General features: G+C 39.1%; 1 protein-coding gene across 1 annotated transcript in view; it reads left to right on the forward strand.

Annotated features, from left to right (window-relative positions):
• The first annotated feature begins 8,185 nt into the window (after positions 1-8,185).
• Positions 8,186-23,975, forward strand: part of LOC143020134 (uncharacterized) — a 64,412-nt gene continuing 48,622 nt past the window's right edge. Inside the window, exons 1-4 of the mRNA XM_076176292.1 lie at positions 8,186-8,257; positions 12,044-12,273; positions 13,734-13,898; positions 18,012-18,173. Coding sequence (XP_076032407.1) covers positions 12,063-12,273; positions 13,734-13,898; positions 18,012-18,173 — 538 coding nt within the window. The 5' untranslated portion in view covers positions 8,186-8,257; positions 12,044-12,062. The remainder of the gene's footprint in view (positions 8,258-12,043; positions 12,274-13,733; positions 13,899-18,011; positions 18,174-23,975) is intronic.

The raw sequence follows: 23,975 nt of genomic DNA on the forward strand, positions 1-23,975 counted from the left end.
GAAAGGGATGGTATGCGAAATCATGGTATTGTGTTCATTGTGTGTAGTGCTTTGGGTGACCTTTTGCTTGTCAGAAAGGTCTAATGCAAACATGTGATCACAGTGGTAGTAATAGTAACAATTTATGTTGTAATGCTCATGATGATGACGATCCAGCTTCTGATGGTTTTCAGAATAATAACGACGAAAATTATTATCATCCTTTTAGTTAAGATCATGGTTTATGGAATAAAAGAATAAAATAAATAAACTGGTTATGAACTTAACAGTAATTGACACTAAGGAAATAGTGAAAATGACAGATATGACGGCATTGGCAATGATGATGATGATGATGGTGGTGATGATGATGATGATGGTGATAATGGCAGTGAAGCTGGTGATGATGTCATTGCAGTGATGTTGATGATGGTGATGATAATGATATTGGTAATGATGATGGTTGTGATAACGATGATGATCATTGCGATGATGACGATGACTATGATGATGATAATAATGATGATGACGATGACTATGATGATGATAATAATGATGATGACTATGATGGTGATGATGGCGATGGTGATTATGAGGAGGAGGAGGAACGTGATGATTACCACTGGTGGAAATGACGATGGGTCTTTTCAAAAGTGAAAGCTGGCGTTTACGAGGGAAAAGAAACTCTGGATGCCTGAAATGACTGTTGCTGCTTCAGGAGTGCTTCAGTGTGATGATGATGATGGTGATAGTGTATGTGATGATAGCGTTATAGTTCTGAGTTTAGTATCTGTTCTATTTGAACATTTCTGCCACTAATGAACCGACAGAATCACGGTATTAAAACCTAGAATATATGGCTCACTTTGATTATACGATTCTGGCTTTTGCTTGATTTTATCCAACTAAGGTCAATCCGAGTGGGAACACTATAACACTATAAATGTCTTCTTTACAAAAAATGAATGGTGAGCCGAGTTAGCCTTCGACTACCACAATTAATACAAGATTTTCTATTTTGATTTTATGTAATTCCTTTGTGTGTGAACAGTGTAATAGGGTCCTTAACACTAAGAATCCACGAACAAATACTTGATGGATGCATTGCGTACGTGGCCAAAGTCTGAAGTGAGGCAACCAGGGCTGCTTACAGGGTTAAAATTCTAAGAAAGTACCAAAGAGAAGGAAATGACAAAAACTGAGGCCCAAAAGGGTGATAATGCCGGCGCTATTTCGGGTAAGTAAGGAGAAGGTTAGGTGAAGATAACCCCCAAAAAATAGCAATTACTCGCTTAGCCCCCCCCCACCCACCCACCCCTTTTCTTCTGCTTCTTCTTCCTCCTCTTCTTCTTCTTCCTCTTCTTCTTCTTCGTCTTCGTCTTCTTCGTCTTCTTCGTCTTCTTCTTCTTCTTCTTCATCTTCTTCTTCCTTTCTCCCTTCCCTCCTTTCTTCTTTCTTTCTTTCTATCCTTGCCTATCTAATCTCTCCGAGATTTGATCAACCCCGCTGGCTGCAACGTATGTTCCGTTCAAATATAATTCATTTACCCCCCCTCCCAACCCCCTAATAAGCGTATCACTTATTTCGGTTTACATAACCCCCATGTTTTTATCCCTCATATCATTATCCAAGAGGTAGATTTCTGCTTAGCTACTTCTAGAAGACAACTTCCTAGATACAACTTTCTCTCTCTCTCTTGACATCGAGTCTGTCGCCTGTACCCGCCGCGGGTGCACAGGTTTTAGATGCTACAAGTGCCATTTCTTCAGTTCGGCTTGGGCTTTGACTTCCACAACGTTGCTTATGGACGGGTTTTTTGCGCAGGTTTCGGACGCTGTTCTGAAACCAATGTACTATTAGGTTCTATCGAGCTCTGAGCTACCCTGCCGTAAGAACTAGATTTTATCACCTGTATGGTTATTAAGAAGATTAACATTATCTTTATTATAGGTTGATATATAAGAATAATCAAGAGGATATTCAAAATAGAATAACCTTAGGTTAGAAGCACAGTGAATTCACGGCTGTCTTTGTAGATTAACGATTTTTGCAATAAAAGAAAAACAAGAATAATGTTTTTAATTTCCTTTGCCTCTGTACCAGATGACGTCAGCAGTTCGCAAATTTGTTTATGAATAAATGATCCCATTCAATATTCAAAATATGAATGAGCACATATGCAGTATACATATACGTAAGAATTATTGGGAATGTTGTAGTGTAAGTATGGATTTTTTGTGTGTACGTCCTTGTCTGCTGCATTATGTTCATTGGTATATGCATATACCCAAGAGAACAAAGGCTCACGCACACACGTGCACGCATTTGCGCGCATACACACACACACACACACAAACACACACATGCACACACACACACACACACCAACACACACATGCACACACACATACACAAACACACACACACACAAACACACACACACACACAAACACACACATGCACACACACACACACACACCAACACACACATGCACACACACATACACAAACACACACACACACAAACACACACACACAAATAAGCATACACAAACACACACATACATACACACATACACACACACATACATACACACACACCGGAGGTAAATAAATTTGTAGAGAATTTGGAAGTGAAAAGGCTTCAAGATCAAATGGGATTTCCAATTGGATGTTAAAAAGAAAACGCAGGAAACAATTTGGGGATGATATACACCAAACAATTGTATGTTCCTTGGAAGAAGGAAGGGTGACATTGGACTGGAAATCAACCAACGTAGCACCACTTTACAAGGAAGCAGAGAGGATCCGTTGACTTCCAGATCGGTGTCCTTGGCCTGCACAAAAACCAGAATGTATGAAAAAATAGTAAAAAGTTTATGCTTTAGTTACTTGGGAAAAGGGAAACCTAGTTGAAAACCAATTTGGATTTAGAAAAAAAATGCGTAACTAACCTGGACATTTTTTGTTCGAGAGAGATTGATGTACTTCATAAAAGAGGAGGCTGGGTAGGCTGTGTATACCTTGATCTGAGAATGGCTTTCGACAAGATACCGTACAAAGTAGTAATATGGAAATTGGAAACTGTAGGAGTTGAATGGAGAAGAATGAAATATATAAAAGGATTTCCTGAGTGATAGATGTATGCAAAGAATAGTGGAAGATGTAATGTCGGATTAAAGAAAAAGGTGACTACTGGAGTAACACAGGGTTCTGTATTGACAACAATAATGTTCATAGTGTATATTAATGATTTGATTAGTGGAATAAATACTTATGCAAACTTATTTGTCCATGATACCAAGATCATGGAAAGAGTGAAAAGGGAACAGGATTGTAAAGCGTCACAGGAAAACCTATATATAATTTACGAAGGGAACCACAAGTAGTAGATGATATCCAATATAAAGAAATTCAAAATCTTACAAAAAGCACGGCGTAAAAAGAGACTGCCAGGGAGTTATAAAATGTTTAAATGAAAAAAAAAATCATAAAATTAAAGTATTAAAAGAACTTAGGCAATCAGGGGTAATTTGTCTTCAGAGTAATATAAATAACGGGAGAAGCATATGGAATGCTAATGAATATAAAACTAGCATTTAATTATATGTAATAAAACTAGCATTTAATTATATGTATATGGATATGATAAGAAAAATAAGTCAAAGACAGACCCTACCCAGATCAACAGTGGTGTATTCACCGAGCATAAAGAAAGATATAAGAAAGAGAGAGAGAGATTATAAAGAAGAGCAACAGGATACTCCCTAGCCTGGCCTTAAGACAAACGAAGAGAAAACTGGGGCTACTCAAACTAGAGGAGAGAAGAGAGTGGATATGAAAATTATATTTAGAACAGAAAAGGGGATAGAAAAATGACAAAGTATCTGTTGATATGGGATGGAAGAACAACAAGTTTTGTGTTGTGTGTGTGTGTGTGTGTGTGCGTGTGCGTGTGTGTGTGTGTGTGTGTGTGTGTGTGTGCGCGTGCGCGTGTGTGTCTGTGTGTATGTGTGTTTGAGAGAGACAGGGAGCGTGTGCGTGTGTGAATTTTCAAACAATTTAACCACTTCTCGTTACGACTGTCCTAGATAGCGGTTTCATGACTAAAGTGCCCAATCGATACCCTCCTCCTTCTCCTCCTCCTCCTCAAAACAACACAACGCAAAGCCAATTTGCACAGAAATATGCATGTCCACATTTGACATCATCGACCAATCAACCACTTTGCGAGCCGTCAGATTTTATATTTACTTTCATAAACAACATCCATTCCAATAGAACACATGCACAGAAGCTCATATCTTTCCCCTTAGAACAAATGGGTTTTAAGTTTTTCAACCCCGATACCCCAAAATTCAACTCCAAGCTGGTGTCCCCTTTCATTAGCCTATTGCTCCTCATATTTAAATTCTAATATACTGTAAAAAGACAAAACAGGAAAGCTATGAACAAACAGCTGAAATTAAGGGACTCTTTCTATTTTCAATAAATAAATTAATGAAATATAATTTGAAACGAAATTACTAATTACTTTCCAGGATGCTTTTTTGGAAACCCCCAAGAATTGGATGCGATATCCCTGGGGATGTTGAGGCTCTACTTTAAGAGCGTCTGTCTTAGAAGATTCTTAGGACATATAATGAGGAAGGAAGGGTTGGAAGAGGTGGTGATGACGGGAATGGTGGAGGGAAGGAGAGCAAGAGGAAAGCAGAGGGAGAAGTATATGGACGGGCTGATGAGGGCGACGGGAAAACAACTCAAACCAGCACAGATGTTACAAGTAACTAGGGACCGTGAACGGTGGCGCTCCATGGTTGCCGAAGTCCAAGAGGATATGGCACGACGGTAAGGTAAGTAAGTCTTAGAAGATCATAAGAAAATGATAGGTACATAGTTCTGTGCTCGATCCCACTCGACACCACTCAGCCACCTCATTGTACAGGGTGGGGCATAAAGATCCTTATTTGGAGTGGCGGTAGATAAGGATATAAGAACATAAGGACGAAGGAGACCCCAAAAGACCATCAGGTCTACACTAAGCACTTCCATGTCCATTACTACCTATCATCCACATCCATGAGCTATCTAACCGTCTCATAAAACAACCGACAGTTTCAAAGCTCACTACATGGTTACTCAGTCTATTCCATTATTTGACCATTCCTTTGGTAAACTAGTTTTTGCCTATTTCCTTTTTTTAATCTAAATTTGTCCAATTTAATTCCATTACTGTAAGTCCTGTCCTGTTGCCTTATCCCATTCAACTCCGATGACAAGATGTCTTGTCATTTGGTCAAATAAAACAAAAAATCATAAAACACCAAAATGTTTGATCAAACACCAGAAAAATATGACGTCAGTCCTCGCTCCGCTGCGAATCCATTTGAATATCTCTATTAGATCAATCCGCACTCTGCGTCTTTCTAGAGTGTAAATCAAGATTTCTGAGCCCAAATATAATCTTGGCCATTCTCCTCTGTACTGACTCTAGTGAATTTATATCCAGTCTATAAGACGGAGACCAAAAATCTACCGCATAGTCAAGGATGGGTCTAACGAACGTCAGATATAGTTTGATAACTACCTCTAGACTTTTATTCGCAATCATCCTAGTAATGAATCCTAATGCTCTGTTAGTTCTATTCATGGCGCCAAAGCACTGTTTCCTGGATTTAAGGTCAGGATTCACCAGCACTCCCAAGTCTCTCTCGCCCCCAGTTCTCTCTCTCTCTCTCTCTCTCTCTCTCTCTCTCTCTCTCTCTCTCTCTCTCTCTCTCTCTCTCTCTCTCTCTCTCTCTCTCTCTCTCTCTCTCTCTCTCTCTCTCTCTCTCTCTCTCATTTTTTTTTTATTTAAGCTACATTTTCTCTGTTCTGTAAACCTAACGTTTAACACAATGCATTTTGAGATATCAATATCCATTCGCCATTTTCATCTTCCTGCAGTATTCCGGCGTCTTCCGACCTGGTTTGGCGTCCTATTGTAGTGACGTCCGCAAACTTACCAACATCACTAACAATCCCATTGTCCAAGTCGCTCATAGGCATAATGAACAATAATACCGAACCCAATACCGAGCCCTGGGAACTCTACTAGTAACACTCTCCCTTTTAGATTTTACTCCATTAATTGTGACCCGATGTTTTCTGTCACTTACCCATGCTCTAACCTATTCTAACACTTTTCCTCCTATACCATGTGCTTTGACTTTACTTAGTAGATTCTGGTGGGGCACCTTGTTGAACGCTTTGCTAAAGTCAAGGTAAATAACATCGTAACTATCATTGTTACATGACGCCTTGTAGGCATCAGTGTAAAGAAAATAGAAGACTAGTTACACATGACCTACCCTAGGTGAACCCATGTTGTGAGTCATGAATCAAATTGTATCTCGATGTGACCTCTGATTTTATTAACAATTATTGATTCTAGCATTTTACCAATAACAGACGTCAAACCGATTGGCCTGTAGTTGTGCAGAGATTATTTATCATCCTTTTTGAAAACAGGAACAACGTTTGCCTGCCCCCAAGAATTATGCACAAATCCAGTGTCTACCGACTCACTAAATATTTCCGTTAACTGCTCACAGATTTCAAATTTACTTTCTTCAAGCACTTTCGGAAAGTTTTTGTCTGAACCCAGGGATTTTGACTATTTCTTCCTTACTGATGCTGATGTTAATTAGTCTGCTTCCCTCACCCCCAATGAAGATCGGGGAATAGATTTACTTTGCGCACACAAAATCATAGCAGTTACGTTACTGTATATTTCATCTAGACCACTGACCTTGCTATTGACCTCAGGCTTATATGTGACATGACCTGGGGATTGTATACCTTCCTCCGTGACCCGACCTTGGTCTAGACCCCGAACTGCACTAATAACGTTGCCCTTGCACCTGACTTAACTATACTTTTCATCTAGACACCTGACACTGTCAATATCCTCCGGGTTCACATGGCCAGTGAATTGGCAAATGAACTTCAATATCTCAAAGTGCAGCGTGTTAAACGTAGGGCTACACAACCCCGAAAATAGATACAGCTTAGATAACACGCTTTTAGAGAAAACTGAGTGCCAGAGAGACTTGGAAGTTCTAGTGAGTCCTGACCTTAAATCCAGGAAACAGTGCATTACCGCCACGAATAGAGCTAACATACCATTAGGTTTCATTGCTAGGACAGTTACGAATAGAAGTGTAGAGGTAATTATCAAACTCTAGCGTTAGTTAGACCCATCCTTGACTATGCTGTACAGTTTTGGTCTCCGTCTTATAGAATGGACATCAATCCACTAGAATCAGTACAGAGGAGAATGACTAAAATAATACATGGGCTCAGAATTTTACCTTACGAAGGGAGCCTTAGGCATCTTAACTCTCTGGAAAGACGCAGAGTGCGGGGTGATCTAATAGAGGTGTTTAAGTGGATGAAAGGCTTTAACAAAGGTGATGCACACAAAGTCATCATATTAAGACAACAGGGCAGGACTCGCAGTAATGAATTTAAGCTAGACAAATTTAGATTTAAGAAGGAAATAGACAAGAATTGGTTTTCTAATAGGGTGGTCAACGAATTAGACTTAGTAACCATGTAGTGAGCACTGAAACTGTCAGTTGTTTTAAGAAACGGTTAGACAACTTTATGGATGGCGATGACAGGTGGTAATGGACACTGCACTGCCTAGTATAGGCCTTATGGTCTCCTGCAGTCTCCTTTATTCTTATGTTCTTATGTAATATTTCAATAACCCCTAAGACATCAGCCTCGCAGAAAATCTATAATTACAATAATATCTATAATTATAATTATAATCATTATTATAATTATAATTATAATTATAGTCATAATTATAATTATAATTATCATATTTGTAATTATTATAACTATAATTATCACAATTACAATTATACTCTGTCTTCCTTATAAAAGGAAGATGAATAATCTAGAGGACAAAGAAACAAACAAAAAGAAAGAAAGAAAAGAAGGAAAAGAAGAAAATGAAAGGGAAAAATTAAAAGGAAATTCATAGAAAAAAAAAAAAAAAAAAAAAAAAAATAGTCTACCGTGATTCGCCGCTTGGTAACAACGTTTCACGCCTGTTACAATCTGTCATCTCTATCATGGAGGCATCTATTGGCGTCGACGATTAACGAAACCCACGCCCGACCCCGAACCAGCGGCGCGGACCCTTGAGTCAGTCGCCGTGGATCCGCTGGGGGAGCCGCACCGAACCGAACTAGGCCGAAATCTTCTAGGACGCACTGCGTTTGGGGTAAGTCCATTTACTAGAGACTGTTTTTCTATTCATCTAGAAAGCTTCTACTCTATTACGAGTCATTCCAGTCCATTTCAGTTTCATTTGTGTCTTTCTGTTATCTATTTTTTTTTCTTCCCTTCCAACAGCATCGCATAAGTTAAGAGAGTCTCAATACCGTAATTACCTTATATAACAGCACATCTATATTATTTCACAAATTCTGAGTGTTATTTAGAAAGTGATAAGATATGCTGGCACACTCCTTTGTCTGCTAGTTTGCATTCACCCCCTCATTGCTCATCAAGTATTTTGTAACAATTGCTAAATACATATAAATCATGTATAGGTACATGTGCATGTAATGTATATCAGGGGTCACCAAACTTTTTTTTTCACAGCGGGCCAGATAACTGAATGTTCGTATAATTTTAAGTTCAATACAATATAGTGAATACACAAAAATTAAAGACAACCAACGTATGCCCCGCGGGCCGTGTATATAAGAACATAAGAACATAACATAAGAATGAAGGAGACTGCAAGAGACCATAAGGCCTACACTAGGCAGCTCCGTATCCATCACCACCTGTCATCCCCATCCATAAAGTTGTCTAATCATTTCTTAAAACAACTGATAGTTTCAGCGTTTACTACATGGTTACTAAGTTTATTCCATTTGTCGACCACCCTATTAGTAAACCAATTCTTGCCTATTTCCTTTTTAAATCTAAATTTGTCCAGTTTATAACCATTACTGCGAGTCCTGCCTTGTTGTTTTAATATGATGACCTTGTTTGCATCACCCTTGTTAAAGCCTTTGATCCACTTGAACACCTCTATTAGATCACCCCGCACTCTGCGTCTTTCCAGAGAGTGTAAGGTGCCTAAGCCTCTCTTCGTAAGGCAAATTTCTGAGTCTAATGTCCTTACAAGTAAGAGAACGGGATATAAAAAACATAACTATTTACAAATAAAGTAAGGACAAAAAGTTTCAGTCAAGATGTGTACAAGACAATGGAATAGATTACACCTCTTCAATACAGAGGTCCCATGGCATCTACTTGTCAAGATGACAAGCGAAAATACTTGTACCGGTGTAGGATTACATGTCGGGATGGTTAGTGGGCCTAATCAAAGTCCACTGTACAATAAATTGTCTATTATACCTTTGTACAAGGACCGTTAGGTCTTGGTGTGACGAATGCACACGGCTCAATCCTTCCCTTTAAGGGTTTCGATAGTTATATTGCGAGTATATGGAATTAGATAGCGTTTAGCGCTGTCGATCCTCGATAAAATGCAAAGTACAAGGACACATACCTCAGTGATCTATAACTCGGAAATAGTATTTTCATTTTAAGAGAATATAAGGTACAGCAACGTTCTATGTCGAGTCAATAATAGGATCTATCAAAATTTAGTCAATTGTCGTATTTCAGGAATAGTATTAGAATACAAATATTTACTTTTTTCTGAGCTTCCAAGCCTTTGCCGATACCTTTTTCTTTGTTGTCTTGTTGCGTTTTATCAGACAAAAACCAGAGGGGCCAAATAAAATCAGTTCCATTAATTCGTATCACATTTTGGCGGTATTTTGTAGTTACGTTTTGTCGTAGTCTATCTGTCCCGCCCACGCGTGTGACCACAACAAGAGTTCCTGATTCCCACGACTTATGCTGAGATTATCAGCGGACATGTAAACATTTAAACGAAATCTTTATTAGTTTCGCATTGCAAATATTGTAAAGTAGAGTTGCAGTGTTATTTCTCAAATAATCAACTCCAGCCGTCTCGAAGCTTCGTGCCCGGATTTTTAAGATATGAATCGAGTTTGCTTCTATGTTGTCACGCAAAGGTGTGGAATTTGCTATGATTTGTGGGCGGAACGCGATAACGACAATATATGCGATCCGTACACCTGATATTTCAGCATTTCAACGATAAATTTATTCGCTAATGGCAATGACGTAGTTCAAGTAATGTTGAGGTGTGAAGACAGAATGAGTGGTAGGGTGGTGAGTTTAAACGCCAAGAATCCGTTGAAGTTTTATTTCTGACGTTTCGTCCAACTAGGAAGAAGTCCTAGTTGGACGAAACGTCAGAAATAAAACTTCAACGGATTCTTGGCGTTTAAACTCACCACCCTACCACTTAGTTCAAGTAATCAATTCCCTTTCAGCCCCTGTTGTCCTCCTCACCTTCTCATTTCTCACTCTATCTAGCCTAGTAACCCCTATCATACTTCTCAGACATTTCATCTCAAACACATTCAAACTCCTCCTCTCTTCCTCTCTCATGTTCCATGTTTCTGGCCCATACAGTGCTGTCGGCACAATCATTCTTTCATATAACCTTCTCTTAGTATACATTCCCAGATGTCTATTTCTCATTACACTTTTTAATCCCCCAAGGCATTTACTAGCTTCTCTCAATCTACATTCTACTTCCACCCCCACTCCCTTTCCTGCCACATTCGCACCCAAGTATCTAAATCTATCCACTTCCTCAAATCTATCTCCCTTAATGCTCACTTACAGCCTGCTGTCACTCTCTCCCCTTGTACATCTCATCACCTTACTTTTGCCCACATTTATCTTCAGCTTCCTTCTTTCACACACCTTCTCAAACTCTGTCACTAACTTCCTCAATCCCTCCTTTGATCCTGCTACAAGCGCAGTGTCGTCAGCAAACAACAACTGGCTTATTTCCCACTTTTCTCCATTTTCTTTAACCATCTCCAACCCCTGACCCACCACCCTTGCATTCCCCTCTCGCACCACCCCATCCATGTAGAGATTGAACAGCAAGGGCAACAAAACACATCCCTGACGAAGTCCCACCTTTACCTCAAACCATTCACTTTCTCCATTTCTAATCCTAAAACAAGCTCTACTACTCTCTACTGCTCCTAACAGCTTTCCCCTTATCCCATATATCTGCAGTACCTCCCACAGTGCCTTCCTGTCTACCCTCTCGTAAGTCTTGTGTGGCGCCTAAAATGTATTTTGTTTCATTTCCACTTGTCTCCTCGTCAGTAGCCTAAGGAGATAAAACAAGATATTCTCTCCTTCACTGCAGCAAGTTGAATTTGAATAATTCGACAAATATTTGTATCAAAGTTTTCACGGCTACCTCTTCACATAAAAGAAACTAAACAATTATGCATACGACGAGATAGTATTGGAGGAAGGAACAAGAGGAGGATACATGAAGAGCCTCGTGCAATAGGGGCCACCATACCATTATTGTAGTTTTGAGATATTTAAGGTTAAATTTGAGCAATTGTAGAACACAGAAAAAAGTCATAATCATAGAATATTATATATCAATAGAAAGCTTATGACGAGACAATTTTATATGGGTTTCATTGAAAAAATTAATTAAAAAAACAAAAACCCTTAAAAATCAAAATGGGTTTCCTTAGTTATTATCAGGTCGCTGCCTAAATTGGGCCACAGGGAAATGGTACTATGAATATGGCACGGTATAATATTTAGCCAAAAATAACCAAATTTACTTTTTTATGAAATAAATATATAGATAAATAAATAAGTAAATAAACATATGAATAAATATAGATAACCTAATAGATATAGGTAAACAAATAAATAATAGAAAAAAGTATTCCTAACATTTCTCAAGCATTTCTCCTCAAACCTCTTCCCTCAGTTAACATAAAATTTCACCTAACCTTTCGAGGTCACAACTACACACATGCACCAGCACCGATCTCATCCAACATCAGACCATTATTCTCATCCAAAAGAAGAACTGTGTACTAAAATAATTTAATTCTATTAGGTCCCAAGTGAATCCAGAAATGCCCATGGTACGATCCTGGACCCTCCCGTGGGAGGCAGGTCATCCCATGTCCCTCCTCCTCCTCCTCTTCTTCCTCCTCGTCCCTCTCCAGCCGCCGAGTTCGATGATGATTGTCCTCGGTGCCACCTCCTGCTCAAGAGACTTCGAGACGGTGGTCGGGTTCGAGATGCCGAGCAGCTCCTACGTCGTCACTGACAGGTCGAGCAGAGGTCAGTTTGAGGTCATGGTGACACACATGGTGACGTCACTACTAACATTTTCCCCCATCCCTGTGGTAGTTCTTCACTCGCATTTTCTTTCTCTCTCTCTCTCTCTCTCTTGCTCTCCCAAAAGGATGGCAAGTATCCTCTCGTCCTCCTCCTCCTCTTGTTCATATTCATCCTCTTCTTTTTTACTTCCCTCGTTTCTCCACCTCTACCTCCTCCTCTTCTTCCTTCTCCTCCTCTTCTTGTTTATCTTCGTCCTCCTCTTCCTTTTTACTTTCCTCGTCTCTCCATCACTACCTCCTCTTCGTCTTCCTTCTCCTTCTCTTCCTCCATCACACGACCCACCGTGGTTTGTGCCGTTTACCAAAATTCTGGATCTCGTGAAGGACTCGTGATCGACACCTGTTACCTTCCCGGATGACAGCCCATATTGTGCGTGCCACAAAAAACAAAATAGATTACGGTCGTTATTAACAATTTTCACTCAACTAATGTTAATGTTTGTTTTCTCCATCCACCGCGATCAAATCTCCCGAAATCTCCCCACACTTGTAAACGTATTACAGTACTAGTGATAAATCCATAATTACTGTGATTGCATGAATTTTACTGTTACTACCGTTTCTGCTCTTATCACTGTTGCTATTATTAGTCCTAATACGTTCAGATGTTACTTTGTTACTTATATTACTATTACGATGACCACCATCAGCAGCAGCATTTTCCTCAAATATCACTGATATTGTGCTCACAGTTTTTATTTTATGATTTCATCATTGTCATCTTTATTAACATAACTATTACTGCTGCAGTGTTCCGGGAGTCAAATCTTTTTTTCTACATTCTCGAAATCCATAATTCGAGGCTTTCTCGACCTGATCTCCTTCAAGAGAGTCAACTAAGACAGTCGAATATGGCGCTTGCGATTGTCTGTCTACCCGTCTGTCTGTTTGTCGTTGACGTAATCGCCGAATATCATTGTATAACCGCCCACCCCCATTTTGTCGTTACTGGGTTTTTTTTTTTCTTTTTTTTTTTCTATGCGTTGTGGAAGTCACTGGTAACAGTTGGGGGTTCCAACCCAGGCATGCATACGACGCGAGCGAGAAGCTCAACGCACTACGACGAGGCACATGAGCACATTTTGTACAGCCCCGTGTACACATGCGTACTCACGTACAATGCCCCACTTCTTTTGGTACATTTGCAATATCTATTCTGGTTAACCCCTGGCGGTTTTACCCAGCCTACGGGATACTCTCATTATGATTACCTTCCCCTACTTCATGCTTTATAACATCTCCCCATAATTGCTCATGATCATGATTACCATTATTACCCATAATTACTATTACTCTGTGTACACATTCTCATACACTCACTCACTCATTCATCTTCATCCTCTGTCACTCACCCACTCTGGCCTTTTCTCACTCCCCCATCCCCCTGACCTTCTTCCCCAGTGGAGTGTCGCAACGCATGTTGGGTCGACCCGTCGTGCAAGGCGGTCACCGTCCGTCCCAGCAACTCTTCTTCCGGCCTCTACGACTGCTCGATGACGCAAAGCACTCGTCCTGCCGTCAGCACCTACGTCCAGAGCGACGACGCCGTGTCCTTCATCAGGAGAGGTGAGTAGGAGCTTTTTGTCCTACTCAGCACGTCAACCTGCCTTTAGGATAAGGACTGCATCGCGTTAGGCCGAATAAAATGTATAATAGCCCTGTCAAATAAATGAATTAGGTTTCATTGCTATGGTGACAAAAAGGTTCCCCCCCCACCCACGTTCACCCCATTTCCACCCTAACCTTCCTCGAGTGAATAGAATCTTCAAGGACGTGGCGTCACCATAGCAGATTGAAATTGTTGCAAACCAAAATGTCTGAGATTTACGCCAAAATATTCTATTCATCAAGAAGGATCCCTTCTAGGAGTTAATGGGATAAGGGAACGCGCGCGCGCACACGCACGCACACAGATACAGACACACGCGCGCGCGCGCACACACACACACACACACACACACACACACACACACACACACACACACACACACACACACACACACGCACACACACACACGCACACACACATACACGCGCGCTGTCAATAAGAGACAACCTGCCATCTGACAAACATATCAGAAAAGAAATATAGACTGCTGCAGAACATTAATGTGGCTTTTTACGACATGTGTGAGGAGATATTGGAAAATTTCATTAAGACCATAATCCACCCAGGACTAAAATATGCATCAGTGAAAAAAGTAGTAGAAGAGAAGAAGCGAGCTTTCAGGGACTGGTTGCAAAGTAAGATGAGAGATAAATATGAGGGGTATAAAGATAAAAGAAGAGAAGCAAAACAAAAGATAAAATAGGCAAAAAGGGGTTACAAAATGGGGGAGGAAATCGAAAGAGGAAGGGGAGGTGTGTCAAGTAGAGAAGAAAATGTAAACGTTGCAGATGGACAGATCTTAACGGAAGAGAAGTTGGTAAGGGGAAGATGAGAGAAATATCTTAGAGAGCTGTTGAATGTGGAGGAGGATAGAGAGGAATTGGTGGCAGCAGTGAGAGGCGCTAAAAAAACGACAGTGTTGGAAGAGGTAAATGGAGAAGAAATAAGGAAAGATGAGGTGCAAATAGCTCTGAAAATCATGAGAATAGGTAAGGCACCTGAGTTAGATGGGCATCATGCAGAGTGTCTGAAGAAAGGATGTACAGTAATAGTGGACTAGCTGGTGAGGTTGTTCAGTGCGTGTCTACGGGAGGGTAAAGAGCCAGAGGACTGGAGGAGTGCCTGTATATTTCCACTTTACAAGGGAAAAAGGGACAAATGTGAGTGTAGTAGTTTCAGAGAGATCAGTTTGTTGAGTGTAGTTGGAAAGGCTTATGAGAGGGTTTTGATTTAGAGGATTAGGAGAAGTACAGAGGGAGTAATTGGTGAGGAACAGTGTGGGTTTAAGACAGGTAGGGGTTGCGTGGATCAGAATTTTGTGGTAAGGCAGATATGTAAGAATCCTTTAGGAAAAGTTAAGAATTTTTGGGGGGAGAAGGCTTTATGTATTTGGAAAAGGCTTATGACGGGATAGGTATGAAGGCACTGTGGGAGCTTTTGCAGATATATGGAAGTGTGGAAAAGCTGTTAATGGCAGTCAAGAGCTTTTACGAGAATAGTAGAGCCCATGGTAGAATTAGAGATGAAGTGAGTGGTTTGAGGCAAAAGTGGGACTTCGTCAGGGATGTATCATGTCACCATGGCTGTACAATTTATACATGGATGAGGTGATGCGAGAGGTAAATGCAAGGGTAATTGGCAGGGGATTGGTGATGGTTAAAGAAAATGGAGAAAAGTGGGAGATATGCCACTTGCTGTTTGCTAACGACACTGAGCTTGTAGCAGGATCAGAGGAAGAATTAAAGGAGATAGTGACAGAGTTTGGGAAGGTAATCGATAGAAGAATGGTGAAGGTAAATGTGGGTAAAACTAAGGTGATGAGATGTACGAGGGTAGAGGGTGGTAGTGATTGGGAAGAAATTCTAAAAGGAGAGAGGCTGGAGAAAGTGGATAGCTTTAGATATTTCGGATCACATGTGGCAGAAAAGGGAGTAGAGGTGGAGGTAATTTGAAGATTGAAAGAAACAAGTAAATACCTTGGGGGGTTAAAAAAGGGTTATGAGAAATAGGTTGGGAATGGATGCAAAGAGGAGACTTTGAAGGGGTGATTGTTCTGATGTTACTGTATGGAGCAGAGACTTGGAATTTAAGAGAGGCAGAGAGAAAAACTTTGAGTGTGTTTGAGACAAAATTTCTGAGAAGTATGGTAGGGATTACTAGGTTGGATAGAGTGAAAAACGAGGAGGTATGGAAGAGACCGGAGGTGGAAAAAGAGATGGTAGATAAAGATGATGAAAGATTATTGGTATGGTTTGGACACATGGAAAGAATGAGTGATGAAAGGTTGGTAAAAGAGGTATGGAAGGCAGAGGTAGCGGGAGTGAACTTGAGAGGACGACCGAGGATGAGATGGATGGTGTAAAGGGGGCGCTGAGCAAGAGATGAATGCCTGTAGAGCAAGGAAGAGAGATGGCAGGAGGTAGAGATGAGTGGAGAATAACTGTGTATACATGATGCTGTTATGCAAGGAAGGTAGGGATGGGGGATGGGGGGTAAGGGGTTCTTATGTGTGAATGATATTTTGACCCAACCAGGAGGGATTTCTCCCTGTCTTCTCTTTTCCTGCATGAGGGGACGGAGAGGGGAGGGGTCGCTGATTAATGTTGGAAAGGTAGCGTGGCAAATAAAATATTGTGTTTCGTTTTCTGTGTATTTCCAACATAACAAGTTTTTCAAACACCTCGGAGTAAATACAATCTAACACAATTGTAAACCACACTCAAACACGTTCTTGTAGAAATATAATTTACTTACATGCAAGTTAGTTTACAAGTTTCTGTAGGCCTAGATCAACACCCTAATTCTCTGTTTGATCCACTCCTTCTCTCTTCCTTTCTGTCCTACGATTAAGTAGACTCATTGGATTAATCATTTCTATATGATCTTCTATTCCTTTTACTTCTTAACTGACTTTTTTACATTTTACTTTGTCACCATTGTTTTTATTGTAACTTGAGCTATGATAATTTATTTCTGATTAGTTTATCTGACCTTTGGTATACTTTATAATTAATTCTATTCTAACTTCTGATTTTGGCATTCTGAGTTCTGCGTCTTCCTTATACATCTCTTACTATGGTTTATCGTTCTCCCGAGTGATTACCCTAATGTGTCATCAGTCCCGATATGACTTGTTCCTTCACACCTTTCTTATCTCTGGGACCCTTATTTATAAGTGCGAACTACTCTATTTTATTCTATAATACAATACAATACAATACAATACAATACAATACAATACAATACAATGTTGAATGAAGAGACCATGCTGTGGATGTACCGTTTCTTTCTGCATTGCGTTTGACCCAGGGCGTTTGGAAGATGCAGGGATGACCCGTCATCCATGAGGAGCTGAGATGGGAGGGGTGGGGTGGTGGAAGGGAGTGAAATTGTGGGAAGAAGTACGTGCCTCTGACTTGACTACTTCCCTTATGATGGGGGAAAAGCTCTCGGTATATGAATATATGGGTATGATCCCCACAAGGAGTCAAAGATGTAAGCAAGATTGAAGAGGTACATAGAGCAGCAACCAAATTGGTTCCCATCATGGATGATAACCCATACCAGAAGAGATTTAAAAAAAAAAAAAAAAAAAAAAAAAAAAAAAAAATTGGACTTGCCAGTGTTGAAGGGTCGAAAAGGGGTAACTTGATTACAATGATTAGGTCACGGAATGGGGTGGAAGATTCTGGCAGAGATCCCTTGATTAGGGATGGAATTAGAAGTGAGATTAGGGGCAGGAAGGCCTCATGAGGTCATGGAAACAATTGAAAAAGACAGACGCATAAACTTGGAATAGCCCAGGTAATATAACCCAGTTTGTAGCCATACATAAATTCAAATCTAGGCATGTTAACTAGAGGACAAGGTTGGAAACCATACATGAAATTTAATCTAGGTAAGACAATTGAAAAATACGAGACAGAACCCAACGACCATTGTTCAAGTAAAACGTAACTAGGTAAACACAATGAGGCAAACACACACACACACACACACAGATGGGCGACAAGGAGATAATTCTCTGACGTCCAACACAAGGACCTTAATCATGCGTTCTCCCCCAACAGATGACGGCTTTATATTCGTGGGTTCCCGCTTCTGCGGCATCTCGCCCACGGTAGGATACGCTGGATTAGGGGCGAGCTACTGCAGCGACCTCTCGGGTTACCTAGCGGACGTCAAGAACAAGGACGACCTCCGCGAGATCATCAAGCTCCTTCGGGACTTCGGTAAGTGTCATTCCGTTCCCCTTCGACAGCAGTCACTCCGCCTGCGCATTGGTGGCGGTGAGGAGCTTACGCTAGGAGGCGCTACGTTGCCGTCACCTTTGTCCTATGCGCTGTAAGGACTGTTGGGATCAGGTAACAGTCACGGCTGGGAATCGAAGACGGGTGCTGAATTCGAACCCATTCGTGAATAGGAGAACAACACGCGGAATTCCGATTACTGGTGAACTAGAAAATATTAATGCCTATAGTTACGAGTACTACAGTAATTCATCTTATTAATCCAGAGAGCTCATTTTGAGTTTATTTGTTCATTTTTTCACTTACTAATCGTATCATTATTATCATGATACACACACACACACACACACACACACACACACACACACACACACACACACACACACACACACACACACACATATATATATATATATATATATATACATATACACACACACACATATATATATATATATATATATATATATATATATATATATATATCATATCATATATATTTATATATCTATATATATATAGTTCCTCTCGTCTAAGAACAAGAGCATATTCGGCTCGACTGGTTGTTTGGCCTCGTTGAGGAGTTTCTTACAGTTTAACATTACTTTGTTGTTCCTTTGCTTAATGCAATGTTCCTTTTTCTGATGGTGCTCAAATTTTTGGTCTCAATATTCCTGTGTGTACAAACATTTTAGTAATATTAGCAAAACTATAACAATGTTTATGTGTCATATGTGTTCTAACTGGTATTACTCATGATTGTCTCTAGTCCCCTTAACCCCTTCCATACGGTGCCGCATACGTAGGCGGCATGAGGAGCAAGGATATGCGAGGCTGCCATATCGGCGTCTTGATTATATTTATTGTAGTTGCCCCTGCTTAATGACATACTCTCTAAAGTCTAAACTGTCTTCATCACATTTTCTATGGTTATCAATATTCACGGGTGAAAGAGAGAACGATCGATATAAGCGGTGACTATATTTTATGATGCGAGTATTATTACGACACATCGTACGTCTGACATGTAGTGCTGCCCGTGAAATTTTGGTCCGTACTGAAGAGGTCACCTCAACGGTTCAACCAACAAAGTTAGGAAAGGAATTGGAGATTTAGTTATAGAGATATTATTATAATATTTTCATGTTTGAGTATTTTTTTTTTTTAGAACAAGACAAAGTTTATGTAAATTTTGTCCAAGTAGTAGATGAACAAAAGGATGGCCCTAAGGTGGGTTACCAATCAAGATTGCATTTTAGCTACATTTTTGTAACATTGGTTTTAAGTAATATAGTGTTTGATGCAATAATTTAAAGTACAATTACTAATGAATGGGGAAGATTGGAATGGTAGGTTCTAAGGAGAAGGCAGAAGGAAGGAAAGATACATTCTCTAAGATTTAATTAACTAGTGGAGAATTTGATAAATGGTTTTGTTACAAATATGTATTAGGAAGGTTGATTTATGAAAATACAGCATTCAGCAAATGTTATGGATCTGTACTCTGTGCAAGTTAAATAACCTAAGATGGTAGATGATCTGCAGGAGGCAGTGAATAGTTGAATTTGCCCCCATATTAAATTGACTGAGCTTTCTAGTACGAGTACTGATGAGAATCACAATACAGAGGTATTGAAAGACATTCCCATTATTGATACAAGGATCTCACAGATTGGCAACCTTGTGGTTGATTTTCCAAATGAGAAGTATACTGGTAGTGACATGCTTATATGGATATGCTTATGCATGCCTAAACATGTGTAGTGAAGCAATAAGATCAAATTGATAACTGATTAAACTGTAATAAGATACTGGTTCTATTCTAGTAGCACACTAATAAAAAAAATCATTAGTATCTTTTTTTATTTATTTATTTTTTTGAAAGATTATTTTTTTCTATGGAATTTCTTTTCAATATAATATTACCAATTATATATAATAATGATGCCATTTTATTCTAAAAATAGGTTAGGTTAAATATCTGCACTTGTGTGTTTCTGAAATTTTACAGCACATCCCTAGCAGAGCCACTTTTTTACATGGCAACCCCTCCCCTCCCTCCCTGTCCCCTCATGCAGAAAATAGAGAAAACAGGGAGAAATCCCTTTAGGTTGCATAAAAAAAATCATTCATACACAACCATCCTCCACTCACCCATATACCTGCCTCCATTCTCCCTTGCTCAACAGCCATTCCTATCTTGCTCAAAGACCCTTTCATCCCATTGATCTCATCCTTGGATGGGGTGAAAGGGTCATGAATGAAAAGATGATGAAATTAAAGATGATGTGATTTTAAGTATTTGTGGTAGCAACAAAATAAATAATTTTCGACACACATAAATACATCAAGTGTATTAGAAGAGAGAAGTGTCACTTAATAAATGCCAAATATTGTTAGGGTTTTCTAACAATTTTAAAATCTAAAGTAGAGTCTAATTTATAAGTACTGTTAACAACAGAACTCCTGTAGACATGACCACAACCAATACATTCATCAATCAATCAATCTGTTGCTCCAGGTCTCTTGCAGGAGACACACAGCTCCTAGGTATCTGGCTTGGGTCACCAGTAAGGCCCATAATTCACTCAGGGAAGAAATATTGAGTTGTTGTTTAGGAATTGTTATTGTGGGGTGAGGTGCTCTGTGTCTTTTGTGAGGTGGATGCACATAGGACAATGGAAATAAGCTTACATGCTTTTTTGTGTTATCCTCTGCATTTGTAATTGTTACTTCGAACTATGTGTTCTTTTCATTATCTGCATTTCATGTATATTGATTCATTGCCAAATAAACTTTATTAATTATTACTATCATCATCAATTATCATCATCATCAATTATCATTATCATCAATTATCATTATCATCAATTATCATTAATTATCATTATCATTAATTATCATTATCATTAATTATCATTATCGTTATTGTTATCATCTTTATCTTTATCATCTTTATCATCGTTATCTTTATCATCGTTATCTTTATCATCGTTATCTTTATCATCGTTATCATTATCATCGTTATCATTATCATCGTTATCATTATCATCGTTATCATCATCATCGTCATCATCATCATCGTCGTCATCATCATCATCATCATCGGCATCGTCGTCATCGTCGTCGTCATCATCATCATCATCATTATTATTATTATTAGTGTTATTATTATGTGTTAGTACTGTTTTAATACTAGAAGGTGTCCTAAATGCCATATTATTTCTGCAGAGGTCTACCATATGCCCTGTCATTTTTTCTATTCTAATTGAATTTACCTTATCAATTACAAAACTTCTTGTTGACCGAAGATCTTCCATAAAGGTATGCTTTTTCTGACAAAGTATTTTTTGGTTGCATAATGTGTGTGTGTGCTCCCCTTTTTCACTATATATGGTCACTTAATGATGGTGGAAAGATGAGTAGCTGAAGTAAGTGTAGTATATTAATTTTGTCATAAAATAGTGCTCTTATTATTTATGTGGCAATATCTTCTGAACAAAAAAAAAGTTTATATGAAAAATATCTTTAAAAAACAAAAATTAAAAAGTGAAAATACATGCGAGTTTTTCATCTTTTACTTAGATTATGTTAGGTTTGGTTTGAGTAGGGTAATTTATTTCTTACCCAAAAATGAGAGGAATCAGTATTTTGATTTCATTCATGCAGTTCTGGTGATATTTCACTCATTCTTCCTACCAACCCTGGGGGTTGGGGTGCAGGGCTACTGTGAGGACATAATGTGGAACTATAGGCACACAGTGAATGCTTTTAAGTCTAATGTGTTTTCCTGGGGGTACCCCTGGTCATATAGTATTTCCTGTGATTCCAGTGATGCTGATATTCATTAAGATTGCAAACCATTTATCTGGACACTCCTCTCCCCGTAACCTGACCATGTTTGTTCTTTGGAGTCTACCCCAGCCTCTGTGGAGGTGAGGGGAATCATGAGGGAGAGTCTTATATTTATTTAATTGTAGTATACAGGAAAGGAGCAACGCTCATTGGGTCCCATCTCCTATTCCCTAATTTTCTAACATCCCTAGACTCAAATTCATGTACAGTTCCAACTTAATCTATATCTTTGATTTCCAACTATATTTAGCTTTGAATTCATGTACTGTTTGAGCTTGGGCTATATCACCTTCTAAGCTATTCCACATATATATACATCTCTCTTCACATCTTTTATTAATTTACTTCCATGACCTCTTAAAGCCCTCTCATCTTTAATCAGATCTCTTCTATCTTCTTTAATGACCTGAACACTGTAATTATGTCATCTCTTTCTCTTCGTTCTTTCAAAGTTGGTAGGCCCAGTACTTTTAGTCATTCCTCATGGCTTATCTACCAGACTGAGGACCAGTTTGGTTGCTGGTTGTGTTGCCTTCTCCTTGTCTTTCACTACCATTTTGATGATATGTCTCATAAGTGTACTTTATGTGAATCTTATTTTTTCAATCTGAAGAACTGAATTGTCATACAAGAATTCACATGGATGGTAAGTTTTTATTATGTTCTTGAGTCTCCAGTTATTACTTGGCCCCCAACTTTGAAGAGAACTTACACAAATGATCTTCATTGGTTTTCCATAAGAATATGAAGATGCATACAAGAGATCACATGGGTTATAAGTCTCATAAATGCATTTCATGCGACTCTTCATTTGCTCAAGATGGTGATCTGAATCGTCATATGAAAAAGTCACACTAGTGAAAAGCCTCACACATGTACTTGTGTATCTTCATTTTTTCGATTTGGAGATTTGAATTGCCATGTGAGTATCCACTCAGGTGATAATAATATAATAATAATAATCTTTTATTTTGGCACTGAATCAATATACATGAAATGCAGATAATGGAAAGAACACATAGTTCGAAATAACAATTACAATTGCAGAGGATAACACACAAAAGTATGTACAATTGCCGAGGATAACACAAAAGCATGTAAGCTTATTTCATTGTTGTCCTCAATGCTTATTTCCATTGTGTGCCTTCTATATGTGAATCTTCATTCTATCTGGGCATCTAAGTAACCATATGTTAATTTACACAAATACTAAACCTTATAATGGTACTCTATGCCAACGGACACTAAGTGCTCAGGATGCAATCACCACATGGAAGACAGGTGGTGAGGAGCCTATACCATTAGGCATATAGTTGCGGCCAAAGCTGTCACCTTTGCCTTGTGTGCTTGGACTCTTGGGGCAAGTAACAGTCACCTCTGGGAATCAGAGAGAAGTGCAGGACTTAAAACCCACAACTAAGTGAATACAAGAACAGCACATTTCCAATTATGTCACTAGTTATATTACACAGTCTTACACTCTCACTCCAGATGACTTGTAGTCTGTGGGCTAAATGATTGCTGTAGCCCATTTCTTGGGCATCATAAGTCTCCTGTAAGAGAGAATTGAGCAATGGATTGATTTAATGTTAGACTAAAATGTCTTAAAAATGTTGAAAAGAGCAAATTCTCGATAGTGATTTATAAGTATTATTATTTTAATGTAATGAAATTGTATGGTTATAAGTGAGTGTATGAATGTCCTTTAACTTGTACTTTGAATGTTTGGACTTCTTCCCTTGTAAAGTTTGAGCATTACATGTGAAAAACTTCAGAAATATTGCCGAGCGCTGCTAAATATCTTTGAGTAATTAATTTTAAATGAACAAGTTGGCCCTCTATACCATTCTTTCAAATGAGTCCATAACATTAGTAAATAAAAAGATGCCTGAAGAAAAAATTAGTCTTATAGTGAAAGAAAAGAAGTAC

This window comes from Oratosquilla oratoria, chromosome 39, assembly GCF_046742065.1.
Source record: "Oratosquilla oratoria isolate Oo_2021 chromosome 39, ASM4674206v1, whole genome shotgun sequence".
Taxonomy (NCBI): domain Eukaryota; kingdom Metazoa; phylum Arthropoda; class Malacostraca; order Stomatopoda; family Squillidae; genus Oratosquilla; species Oratosquilla oratoria.